The sequence below is a fragment of the Phodopus roborovskii genome, unplaced genomic scaffold, assembly GCF_943737965.1.
Source record: "Phodopus roborovskii unplaced genomic scaffold, PHOROB, whole genome shotgun sequence".
Lineage (NCBI taxonomy): Eukaryota > Metazoa > Chordata > Mammalia > Rodentia > Cricetidae > Phodopus > Phodopus roborovskii.
The window spans coordinates 5,587,756-5,602,010 of NW_026126638.1; the positions used below are offsets into that span (position 1 = coordinate 5,587,756).

Below are 14,255 nucleotides of genomic sequence, written 5' to 3' on the forward strand. Positions count from 1 at the left end.
CTTTGTCCTTTTCAATTTGCTGTCTGAAAGAAAGAAAGAAAGGAAGGAAGGAAGGAAGGAAGGGAGAAAGGAAGAGATAAAGAAAGAAAGAGAGAAAGAGAGAAAGAAAGAAACAAACAAAAAGAAAGAAAGGAAGGAACTGGATATAATTAACAACGGAAATTTAAATCACAGTTTTCAGAAGCCTAACATCACTGGCCATGCATTCGTTTTCTCTGGGTGCCTCTTCTTGGATTCTGATGATAGGTTCCTTGCTGGGTCTTCGCATAGGGCTTTGCTCATGGACATTTAACCCTGGTAACCCCCTGTGTGCTCACATGTCTTCCTCTTTAAGGGTACTGTCCCAGTCAGATTCTCTAGGGTCCCAGTCTAACAACCTCTTTATGATGCAAGCATCTCTTTAAGGTTCATGTTCCTACATCCAGTTCTACTGTGAGATAACAGGCATGCGTCTTACACATAGGATCTACTTTAGGAGAAAATCAGTCTAAGGACCTCCAAATCTTCACTCAGTTAAGGCAATTTATATTGTCTTAATGACACAATTATCAAACCCAATTGGGTCTCTGTTTCAATTCTAGTAGTCACATTCTAAATATGACTACTCACATAATACCTATTTAAACAGTCTGGTGCAGTCAACAACATACCAACCTACCACATGATCACCTTTCATCATGGAAGGCAGCATCTATCTGAAATTATATATTATTTATGATTTATGAAAGCTTTCCTGAGGATTCAGAAAGAAAATTCATGCACAAATATAGAAGCTAGGCACACACAGAAGCCAAAAGCTAGGAGGTGGTGATACACACCTTTAATCTAGGACTCAGGATTAAAGGTAGATGGATCTCTGTGAGTTCCAGGCCAGCCAGATCTATACATGATTGAATCAGTCTAAAAGAGAATTATAGCTCACATCTTTAATCCAAGACCTCGTGAGAGGTATATAGGTCAGTATCAGGATTCAATATGAGGCATTCCTTCTCCAGCCACACTGAGGAGAGTCATTGGTTTGAGACTTGGTGAAGAGTTCATGCATGGATCAGTCCTTTCAGCCTGAGCTCCAGGTGAAAGCTAGCAGGTGGCTGTTTTGCTCTTCCCAACTTCAGCTTGAAGCTTGAACCCCAATATCAGTCTCTAGGTCATTTATTTATTCATGTTACATCTATCAGCTAATTATCTTGTGACATTTAACCCTCAGCTTTACCCTACTCTAAATATAGCAAACATCACTTCCGTCTCAGTTTTATGTATGAGAGGACTGAGGCACAAGCCAAGTCTTTTATAAAGGGAGTTGACTGTCCAGGTATCACCAAGTTCCAGGACTTGCATCCTTCTAGCTATGTGCCCCAGTCTGTCTCTGTCTTCCTCTCTCTCTCTCTTATGTATTCACATAGAAGGAGAGGCAGGATAACATCCAGAAAACAAACAAATTGTTTATAGTAGGCTATATTTTAAAGGTAGAAATACTTCCTAAGCTTTAATAATAATTGCATTTCTTAAATCATAAGCATATTCACCAGGCTTCTGATGTACTACAAAAGCAATCTATTAATGAATGTCATGTCTGTATATCTTACCTTTAAATGATTTTTTTTCTGGGAGAGCACATGAGCACTTACTAATTTTATTCAATGCCTTTTGAATCAGATTTTTAATGGAATATTTTATATTTTATTTAATTTGCATATACACATATAATGTACTATTATCAAATCTAAACCTCTATTCCTGCCTCTCCAATTTCTTGCCTGTCCTCCCAACAATCATCTTTGTCTCCTTCTAACTTCATATGCCTTCCATGTCATTTTTCAAAATTACCAACTGAGTCTATTTAATTCTGCTTGTATATGCAAGAATGTGGGGCATCTACTGGGCCAAAATTCTGAATCCCTGAATAAACTGTACAAGAGCAGCCACCAATTATTCCTCAGGTAGTGGTACAACTTCATAATTCCATCTTTCATCCATTCTGTGTTTTTCCACTGGCTTGGTCTTATGCAGGCCTTGTGTTTACAGTGATAACAACGATAAGTTGTGTGTGCAACTTTTCTATCATTTCTAGCAATGCTATTCTATTACAGGTACCTATTCCCTCTGGCTCTTACAGATCTTTGAATCTTTGAGTAAGGAGTTTTATTCAGATGCCCTGACTGGCTTCTAACTCATTATGTAGACCAGGCTTACAAACTGCTTTTGCCAACCCCTCTCTACCAGGTGCTGGGATTTAAGGTATGTGATTCCACATCAAGCTTAAATGCTTTGCTCTTGAATAATAATAACTCTTTTGTTCACCCATATCTATGATATCTTATCCCTCTTTGTCTTTCCTTTCCTCATCATCTTTTTCATTTTCTTTTATTTTTATTTTTCAGAAAGGATCTTTTTTTACTGCTCAGATTGAGCTTGAACTTGTTATGTAGTGCAATCCTTAGGATCTCCCTGCCTTCACGACCTGAGTTCCAGAACTATAGATATGTACCACTATTCCCAGCCCTTTGATGCTCTATGATTCTTCTAATTTCAGTAGATGTGAATTTCTAGCAAGTAGCAACACCAGTAAAAAAAAATAAAGGTTTCTATTAGAGAATATATTTGTATATTCCTTCATTTATTTTGTTCCTCAGGAGCACTTTCTCAAGTCTTGAGGCATCTTCATCTTTAGAAGTTTAGAGCTAGAGAATAATGTGTTGTTCCCTTTCTTGCTAGAGAAGTGATTGGTGTCTTAGACCACTAGAGTTTTAGGAACATTAAGAGCATTATAAATTTTTGATTACTCTTCCTATAAGTTCTTAGAGAGAAAGACAATGAAAAAACTTCTTTTAAATAACATTCTAAATCATATTATCACCCCCTAACAGTTTACAAAGCTATTCAAAAGTCAGATAGACAGATTACCTTAAGAGAGAGATTTTGCTCAGATGATTAATGAATAGCTCCCATGTGCATTTGCAGATTTTCCATAAGAGCTGAAAATTTCTTTCTGCTAAATACATTGTGCAACTTCTACATCTATTTGCTTGAAAATATACATCATTACATGTATATTAGAATATATGTCAGTTTCTTTATTCCAATAAATAGCCACTAGACAGTACATTGCTCAGATAAAATACTGCAATTGACTTTCACATGTAAATTCTAGCACTATAAACTTGTCACATTTGCTTCCAAACCCTTCTAATCATTACCTCCTTTGAAAACCATGTCTGTGTTAAAAGGTACTAGAGTTAGTTATACTCTACTTTTTAGCAACATTTCTCACCTGGCTCATTTTAGGTTAAATAAGAAGGAAGCCAGACTGCTTTACAAATAATAAACATGTATTTGTTACATTTCAGGGTTATTAAAGTAAAAGATCACTGACCCATCACATACAGTGTCTAGTGAGGACTTGTCTATCATAGTCAGATATTCTCTGACATAAGCTATTTAAATGGAATGGTGGGAGAGAAGCATTGGTTTATAAGGTTTGAAAGATTCTTGTTTTCTATTCTTTAACATATCAGCTAAGTTGATGGCAGTCTGATAGTTTAAGAACAAAGAATCACATGAATCTTTCCCCAGTTCTCAGCCACATCAAGGACCCCTATTTCTTGAAGGATGGAGAAGGAACTAAATCCAAACTTGGGACTGAAAATCAAGAGCCAACCCTATTTGGATGCAAACAACTTCTGAACACATCTCTATACCAGTACCTGCTATGTGATCTGATGGAATTACAGTATCTGGGTGTTGAGTGTGGTGATATATTATTTATGATTTAATAAAACTTGTCTGAAATATCAGAATGCAAAGCCACACTAGACAGCCACTGAGGCAGTGATGGCACACACCTTTAACCCTAAGACTCAGGAGACAGAGGCAGATAGATTTGTCTGAGTTCAAAGCCACCCAGGGCTACAGAAGTATGAATTAGTCAAAAAGAGTAACAGCTCACACCCTTAATTCCAGCACTAGAGAGGTATGAAAGGAATAAGCAAAGGGTCTCATGTGGCTATTAGTCTCTAGCCATGTTGAAGAGAACATAGCAGTCCAGGATTGTGAGGCTTAGTGGAGAGCCCTGCAGTCTAGAGATGCAGTCTGAGGTTCAATGGATTCTTTTTGGTCTGAGCATTGGTAGAGGAGAGAATTCTCCAGTGGCTGGCTGCTTTGCTTCTTTGGTCTTCAGCTTGAACACCCATATCTGTCTCTGGGCTTTATTAATGGTGTTAACAGTTGAGAGACTGCTGTCCCTCCTCCTCAAAATGCTGGGAAAAAAGAGTTGAGATGAGGATTCCAGTGCTTGAGAAAGCAAGGTTCAAACGCAACATTGTAATTTGCTGTGGATCTCAGTGCTAGGCCTATATTAGTGAGATGATAGCAAAGCATATGAGTAAAGGAATTCTCTAAAGACTACACATAACAATACTAGGAATTATATGACAACCTCAGGAAGAAAGAGCCAGTTGCATGGGAGGGTGGGAATACATTTCATGATATTTCTGAGAGAATTACTCATTGCAGGCCAATTAGAGAAAATGGCATGGAATATTACTGCAAATTAGAGTATCTACTCAATGCAAGTGAACTTTTTAGGAGGTAACAGAGCACTGTGTTTATCTGTGAAATTGCGATCACTATAAGTGCTGCTTATTTAAAACATTTCTTAGAAGGAATGGGACCAAAATGAAATGTATATAGCATGGTCTCCTAAAGGGGAGGACACTGAAATATTAGAGACATTAAATAGTGCTGTTTGTAAAGGAAAAAAGGACTTCTGTGGAAACCCAGTGGCGGTATTTGTAGCTGTTTCAGCTACCATAAGCCCCATGGATATTAAGAAGTTGGGATACTCTACATTACCAATGCTTTGTAGCACCAAGGCTTCACTGATCAGGGATACAGCCCGGAAATCTTGTATAATCTTGAATATATAGAGTAGAATGAATGTCTGTCTTCATTTACCATGTTTCCAAGGGTGATAACCCAGTGAATTTCAGACCTAAGCTGAAGTGACTGCTGTATTAATTAAAACTGTGAATAATATCATGCACACGGAACACATACATTATGGCTGATGGAATCTGTGCTGTAAAGAATGTCAGAAGTATCTGCTGTCTTCCTTTTGTGATATGAGAATACTGTTGACTAATATCCCTTCCCCACAACAACACATATTTGAAGATCAGGCTCAGTCTCACCAAACAGACTGAAGTTCAAAGTATGTTGACAGTTAACTTTGAATACATGTGCTGGTATCTCACTCAGTACTCCTTCAACAATGTTATTCAAGCCACCCATTATACCTTTCCCAAATTAAACAATGACAGCCTTTTCTTCCACCCTACTATACGGGTCAGGTCCAAAAAAAAAAAAAAAAAAAAAAAAAAAAATAAGAGATGCAAGGCACCCTATTTGCCAGGTGTGAGGTCACCCTGTAGGGAACTCAAAAGTACCATTGTTCTGCTCCTTCCTATAAGAGAAGTGCCCCTGTTGTGTTCACTCCAACAGACCTGAGAGCAACTCCAGAGCCTCTGCCAGGATGCTGGTGGTCCTGCTGACAGTGGCCTTGCTGGCCCCGAGCTCAGCTCAGCACTCAAGTGAAGGTATTAGAAAACATGCTGGGAATGAATTTTTGTATGTAAGAAAAAGAGGGGAATAGAGGACAGCAATATTATAATCAAAGTATTATATATACTGGAGAAGTAGTCTTGTCATAAAATGGGTTCAAGACAGATAAAGGAGGTAAGTATGCACCCAAACTGCTGGAGAGACAGAGAATCAGATAGCAAGCTTGATCCTTATATGTAAAAATAGACATGTTAAGGCTCAATTTGCACATATTTAATTTAAAAATTGAGGAGAGAATTTCATACATGAACACTCTATTTACATTGTTTCCATTCCTACCCTCCTTCCTCCAACTCCTCCCATGTTTCTCCCCCACTCTTTCTCAAGTTCATGACTTCTGTATTACACACACACACACACACACACACACACACACACACACACACACACACCTGAGTCTATTTAGTGTTGCATGATGTAGATGTGTTTAGGGTTGACCATTGGACAACTGATCAGGACATTCACCTTTGAAGAAAACTCAGTCTCCCTTTCTCAGCAGCTGTTTGATCTTTGCCTAGGGGTGGGCTTTTATTCCCACAGCCATTCAGAATTTCAGTGTGCAACTGTAGCACATATGACATGGTATAGATGTTTGTCCTTTTATTTTCTTCTCGGGGAAGCTTGCTAACATAAGTAAAGGAAATGATGAAAACAGGTAATAATATAGCAAAACTTGGCCTTGAATTAAACATACCAAATACTAGCAATAAGTTTGGAGCAATTCTAGGAGGACATAAAGATATGCTCTATTTTTTAGGCAGGTGGTTGTGATTCATTTCATCCACCTGCCTAAATGAGAACATTTCAGAGTGTGGCTGACAAGATCTTACAGATAGTAGAGGTTACCAGTGGAAATCAAATCTCCTATCAGATGTTTTTGAGTTTAAAAAAATTGATACCTAAGTTTTCCTGTAATTTTACTTTCTTGAGAAATCCAGTACCTTGTTTCAATGAAATTGGTGATAAAGTGCATATTATTTCATAGAAGTCAACTGTGATGGTATTTCCTTCCTATATTTAAAGATAAGTTTATCTTCCACTGTCTTTTTTCTTAGGAATGTTAATTTTAATAATTTAGACAAATCTTCTTTACCCCTACTGGGACCCATCAGTTTGAACAGCTCTCCTGTTCCCCAAAGGAGAAATAACTGTTGAGACATGACTCCCAAATGCAAAGTGTACTTATTTTTACTCTTCCATGTTACTAAGATTTGTTAAGCTGTTTCTTTTTTCCTCAATATTTCTCTCAAGAATTACAGTTTTATTTTTAGAAATGAACAGAATTTTTTTCCATGCCCCTTTCCCTAACCAACTGCATTCTTGAAACAATACTCAGTGTGACTATTCAGAGAATTTGTTGGGGGAAATTTCTGTCTTTCTCTGGTTATGCTGCATTTCTGTGCATTTTTAGATCCTTGAATAACTAGCTTTGTCTCATAAGTCAGCTATAACCATCCCACTTGGTTTCTTGGAATTGTAATGCATATGAGCTAAAATTTCATCTTTTTTTATGAATTTAAGGTAAACTTCTTGTCCCAATAGTTTAGAAATGAATTCTACCATATCACTAGCATATAGAACAATATTCAAGACCAGGAAATAGACATGATAGTAGTTGGCTGCTAGGAATTACTTCTAGACAGGCAATGTGTGATGAGGCCAGAGAAATACAAAAGGAAGTCTTCCACCATTAGTTTCATCATATTTCTGCATCATATTTAAACAGAGACTAAGGAGCAAGATGAGTACATACTTCTGAGACCACCTCCTGAGGCATATCCACTCCAACCCTCTGCTAGCAGTGAAAGGCAAGAGGACATGCCACACTCAAGACCACCCCATGATGGAGACAAACACTCCAATTCTCACCATCCTCCACCCCACCAACACAGACCACCCCATGGTGGAGGCAACCATACACACCCTCCTCGCCCCGACCAAGGCAACCAGACACAGCCTCGTCCTCCTCGACCAGACCAAGGCAACCAGACATACCCTCGACCTCCTAGACCAGATCAAGGCAACCAGACTCACCCTCGTCCTCCTCGCCCTGACCAAGGCAACCAGACACACCCTCGACCTCCTCGCCCTGACCAAGGCAACCAGACACACCCTCGTCCTCCTCGCCCTGACCAAGGCAACCAGACACAGCCTCGTCCTCCTCGACCAGACCAAGGCAACCAGACACACCCTCGACCTCCTCGACCAGACCAAGGCAACCAGACACAGCCTCGTCCTCCTCGACCAGACCAAGGCAACCAGACACACCCTCGACCTCCTCGCCCTGACCAAGGCAACCAGACACACCCTCGACCTCCTCGCCCTGACCAAGGCAACCAGACACACCCTCGACCTCCTCGCCCTGACCAAGGCAACCAGACACACCCTCGACCTCCTCGACCAGACCAAGGCAACCAGACACAGCCTCGACCTCCTCGACCAGACCAAGGCAACCAGACACACCCTCGACCTCCTCGACCAGACCAAGGCAACCAGACACACCCTCGACCTCCTCGACCAGACCAAGGCAACCAGACACACCCTCGACCTCCTCGCCCTGACCAAGGCAACCAGACACACCCTCGACCTCCTCGCCCTGACCAAGGCAACCAGACACACCCTCGACCTCCTCGCCCTGACCAAGGCAACCAGACACACCCTCGACCTCCTAGCCCTGACCAAGGCAACCAGACACAGCCTCGTCCTCCTCGACCAGACCAAGGCAACCAGACACACCCTCGACCTCCTAGCCCTGACCAAGGCAACCAGACACACCCTCGACCTCCTCGCCCTGACCAAGGCAACCAGACACACCCTCGACCTCCTAGCCCTGACCAAGGCAACCAGACACAGCCTCGTCCTCCTCGACCAGACCAAGGCAACCAGACACAGACTCGTCCTCCTCGACCAGACCAAGGCAACCAGACACACCCTCGACCTCCTCGCCCTGACCAAGGCAACCAGACACACCCTCGTCCTCCTAGACCAGATCAAGGCAACCAGACACACCCTCGTCCTCCTCGACCAGACCAAGGCAACCAGACACACCCTCGACCTCCTAGCCCTGACCAAGGCAACCAGACACACCCTCGACCTCCTCGCCCTGACCAAGGCAACCAGACACACCCTCGACCCCCTCGCCCTGACCAAGGCAACCAGACACACCCTCGACCTCCTAGCCCTGACCAAGGCAACCAGACACAGCCTCGTCCTCCTCGACCAGACCAAGGCAACCAGACACACCCTCGACCTCCTCGACCAGACCAAGGCAACCAGACATACCCTCGTCCTCCTCGCCCTGACCAAGGCAACCAGACACACCCTTGACCTCCTAGCCCTGACCAAGGCAATAAAAGGTAATCAGATATAACCCTATCAATTTCAATCTATAAAAGCTCCATTATTTTTTCAGTGGGTCAAATGTAAAGGCACAAAGCCAACTACCTCATTAGACTAAATTCAGCATTCCTTAGAATTGTGCTTTATTTATGCAGCAAACACCTTAGTTCCTACACTTTCCACATTTACAAAGTCCCTAAATGGATATGTGAAGCAACATGTCCACAGAGCATATTTATAAGTGTTTTATTTCAACTTTTTTTTGCATTTAAAAAATTATTCCAAATAATTTTGATATTTCTGGAGCTTTGTTTCAATATGTTCTTTTCTGCAGTAATATCGTTTCTCTTACCTGCATTGGTTTGGGGTCATCTTCCTTCCCTGAGACCCTCTGCTTTCCTCTTCAGCTTCAAGGACGTCCCCTGTCAGGCTACTATTTGACTCATTATAGATGTGTACTCAGGCTCAGTGCTCCTGTTAAGTGATACTCAAGTCTATATGTCTATATATCTTCTAGACTTTCAAATGCTTACTTGGCTCATTGAACCAGCACACTAAAACTAAAAGTAAAGTGAAATAGTAATCTAACAACAAAATACCTCGACATGCTGCTAAATTTAAAATGTCTGCCTCATTTTATATTTCTCCACATTTCTCACTGGAAACCTCATTTGGAATGACACTTTTGGTATCATCTTGGAAATGTTTAAACAACAGTTTTCCCTGTAAGTTATAGGTAAAAACCTTTTGCTTCCCATTTCAAACAATATATTTCTTTATTTTTAATTATTAAAATGTTGGCCAATGGCTAGGGCTTCTTATTGGCTAGCTCTGTCTTATTAACCCATTTCTGTAAATCTATGCATTTCCACATGGTCTTGGCTTACCAGAGAATGCCTGGACCTGTTACTTCTTTGGCCGGCTAAATGGCATATCTCCTGGAAGTATCTCTGGCTACCATTCCCAGAATCATCCTCATCTTCTTGTCCTGCCTATCTTCCTGCCTCTCCTGGCTATTGGCCAAGCATTGTTTTATTCATCAACCAGTAAGAGTAACATCAAACAATATATTTCTTTTATCAGTATTTTCTTCCTTCATTTTTCTGCCTTCCCAACACTCTTTTTCCTCCAACTCTTTGTTTCTATTCCTCTCAACCTCTTGCTGCTTTTTCTTTCATCTTCACCATTCTCCTAATTCTACAGCATACATGATGTAACCATTCCATTATAATCTTGATTGCATCCTGTTCATAGATGTTTGGTTACCTTTCAATGTCACTTTGCATTTAACAATGAACACTTTGTAAGTATGTCATTTTTCATTTTCAGTGATAGCTAAAAGATAAATTAACTAAGAACAACCTTCATTTCCTCATGGTATAAGCTACAGCTTAAAGAACATAATGTGTGTGCTATGTGCCTAACAAGAATGAACAAAACACTATTAGGAAAAAAAAAAGGATGGAAGGAGAGAAAAAGCCACAAAATCAGGCTCCCGACTATTCTTGTCAGTGAATGCAATGATAGTCAGGAACTTTCTGCTATAACAGTCCATATCTATTATCTTTCTCAGTTTGGGTTTTTGTTTGTACACAGGAGATGAGAAAATATCATTCAGAAGTTATGGTACTAGAGCTGTGCATGTTCCTTTGTCTTCCCAACACTCAAGAGACTGAATTCAAAACGAGCCCAAGCTACACATCAAGACTCCATCTCATTTATGCACAAATAAATAAAAGGAGGTATACCGCTGAAACCATAACTATATCTTCAGCTTCACAATAAATAGCTAGAATACAATTTCTTGTGTTGTATCTTTTCTTGATGGATGGAGGATAGTAAATGTGACAGGCTGTGGATCCAAAATCAGAGCATCCATGGCTCTTTTTCATGAGTGCTTCTGGAAAGCTTCTCTTCCCCCTTTACCCACAAGCCAAGTTTCAAGTGAAAGACTTGAGATTTTCTGAACTCTACAGGGCAAAACTTTACATAAGTTGCTTTTATAATATTTATTATTAATACATTATAATTTTAAAGAAATAGGGAATAAACAGGATACAAGGCAATTATCCTTACAATTACTATAATTGAACTAGGTTTCAGATATGAAAGTGGTTGCAAGCTGATCCTCTTATGGATTGTGCCCTTGATTCTCACTTCTGACACTTCATAGGCATTCAACATTTCTTATTGATTATTTCTTTCTTTGGTTTAGTTTGGTTAGTGTTGTCTTGCTATCTCTCTCCCCCATCTCCCTTTCATTCTACACACACACACACACACACACACACACACACACACACACACACACGGTCTCACTTGTGGTTTAGAATTCTCAATGTATACTAGCTAGGCTGGTATCAAACTCACACTTTGCCTCTATCTTGCAATTTCTGGGATTTAGGTTGGTATCTCTAACATCTTATCTATATATGGGCAGATTTCCACATAAGATGGAGCATGATGGATTTTAAGGTGTAGTTTGAGTCTTTCTGATATGATTTGGTATTTATCTTCCTAATAGTCTTTGCTTATTTATTAAGAGTTAAAATTATGAATAATAGCAATATACACAGATACATTAGATTTTTAGGTGTTTCATACAATTCCTTGAACATATATTAATCATATCTATCTATGCAACTCAATGAAGGTGTGACATTATTTCCTGTTTCCTATGAAAGTTCAGTACATACAATAATCTTAGCTGAATCTCTTCCTTTTGATAAGGAAAGAGGATTAGTTCCTTTGGGATATCCAAGAGCCCTCCCAAATTTTCCAAAGTTACTTTGGGAAAAAAAAAGAGATATCTGAATTTTGAAACTGATTTTTGAAAGTAATCAAACTATCAAAAGTTTGGAAACACTTGGATTAATAAAATCATGGCTTGGTGTCAAACTATGTCAAAATGTCAAGATATTATAAGCATTCGTGGATGTTACTTAAAAGACAAAAGGGTATTTTGTGTTTTAACTATATAACTATATATATATATATATAATTTAATTTAATTTTTTCATATTAACAGATACTTAATCAACTACTTGTATACCAATGTTTATTTCAGAATTTTGATTTTCCTAAAAGCTACATATTCATAGACTGTTGCTCTTACCAGTGCTCAGTTCCCAGCAAACACATTGGATGACTCATAATCTCTTGTAACTCCAGTCCAGAAGAGAGTTGTATAGAAACCTTGAATATATGCAGAGCATCATTATGAGACCACAATTAGAATCAACCTAGAACAATGCACAGCCAATGAAGGAATCATAAAACAATTAATTATATGGGGTTTCATCGTTATGTTTGATATATATATTTTTTTTTGTTTCTAAGGATTTCTCCTAGTACCATCCTCATGATCTAATTTCCTTAATAACAATATTTTATGAAATTCAAGCCAGATTCTCTTTTCTGTGTTTTCAGTCTCTTCTAGTATGTCAGCACTACATGTTGTCCCAAGTCCAGATAATGGGGAGCAAATTGCTGCATTGTTGCTATTTCAGCACTAGCAAGCTTTCCAAATCTAGGTTTGCACTAAGCCATATTTGGACAAGGATAAGGAGGCATTTCCATGTGCTAGATAGTCTGTCCTTGCCACACTCTGTGTTTGGAGTGGGTTCACACTCACCAGTAACCCTGTAATGCAGCATTGCAAAATTCTCCTCCGCTCTGGTAGCAATCAACTGGAAACAGCTACCTCTGGGTTGCTATAGCATTGCTATAGCTACAGGGCCCCAACACAGTGCTACTTCCTCAATAAACAACACCCCAGCAGTGAGGGACTACAACCATCCCTGGTTCAAATGACTGAAAGAAAAATTCACAGAATGGGGCTTGTGACTATGCCTGCCATTCAGATTGTTCCAACAGCTCAAACACACATTGTAGTTCACAGTGGGCGGTTTTAGCATCTGCCCTGTTCCATGTTTGACCATCCTGACTTCAAGTGCCAATACAATATTTTGCCAAGTGCTATATCCTGCCTTCAGTGGAGTCTTGTTAAAAACTCTGCTGAACAAGGTTCTAATTTACTGTTAACGAAGGAAGTCTCTAAGCCTATGTGGTTGATGCTCACCTTGGTTGAATCTGAGTCCCAGCGTTTCAGAAACTTGCACAGTCTAAAGGTTAATACTCCCCAAACCTGGGAATAACGTAGGCAAAAACTGATTCTAACCCATTGGAAAGAGGGTGCAAGCCTAATGTTCTTTTTAAAAGATCTGGCCTATGTAAAGTGGTCTCATGTTGTTGATCCTGACACTGAGCTTCAAATAAACTTCCAGTGCTCCCTTTTATGCTGTTTTCCATTAGGTAGAAGGCACACTCTTTCCTTTATCCTATACTGGGGAAGAGAGAGGAAGTGACAGTAATGGCAGACCCTTGGCCACTAGGCTTATGCAGTTTCAGTAGTAGGTTGCAGTATAGGTTAAGGCCAGGGATGTCATGGATCTGTGTGGAGTTAGTTTTTATAAAATCAGACCTGGCAGTAGGTTTGAAGCCAGATTTGTCAAGGCATCTAATTATGTTTACCTCCCTCATGTAGAAAGTGTTTCTCAGATGAGCTGTGTGTTGTTAGGGAAGAAGTGACATGAGCATTTCTTTGCTTCTTAGATTTTTAGTCATTCTTGACAATGACTTCCTGCATCTCTGACATTTGTACTTCTTAGAATGTGTTCAATGTATATATTGGAGATCCGCCCTCTGTCAGATGTGGGGTTGGTGAATATCTTTTCCTATTCCATGGGCTTCCATTTAGTCTTGCTGACTGTATCCTTTGCCTTACAGAAGCCTCTCAGTTTCAGGACATCCTATTTATTAATTGTCATTATTAGTGTCTGTGCTACTGGTGTTATGTTCAGGAAGCAGTCTCCTGTGCCAATTTGTTCAAGGGTACACACCACTTTCTCTTCTAAGAGATTCAGTGTGGTTGGGTTTATGTTGAGGTCTTTGACTATTTGGATTTAAGTTTTGTGCATGGTGGTAGCAATCAGTGAAATGCAAATCAAGGCAACTGTGAGATATCATCTTACTCCTGTCAGAGTGGCTAAAATAAAAAACACCTATGACAGTTTGTGCTGGAGAGGATATGGAGAAAGGGGAACACTACTCCACTGCTGGTGAGAGTTCAAACTTGTTCAACCATTTTGGAGATCACTATGGCAGTTCCTTAGGAAAATGGGAATCAGTATACCATAGGACCCAGCAATTCCACTGTTAGGCATATACCCAAAAGAGCCACATTCATGCAACAAAGACATCTGTTCAACTATGTTCACAGCAGCATTATTAGTAAT

The 14,255-nt window shown here is 40.0% G+C and overlaps 1 protein-coding gene across 1 annotated transcript; it reads left to right on the forward strand.

Annotated features, from left to right (window-relative positions):
- Positions 1 to 5,530: 5,530 nt before the first annotated feature.
- Positions 5,531 to 8,946, forward strand: LOC127212901 (basic salivary proline-rich protein 3). The gene is made up of 2 exons (XM_051173092.1): positions 5,531 to 5,594; positions 7,790 to 8,946. The coding sequence occupies exons 1-2, from the start codon at positions 5,531 to 5,533 to the stop codon at positions 8,944 to 8,946; spliced, it is 1,221 nt and encodes a 406-aa protein (XP_051029049.1).
- The last annotated feature ends 5,309 nt before the right edge of the window (positions 8,947 to 14,255 follow it).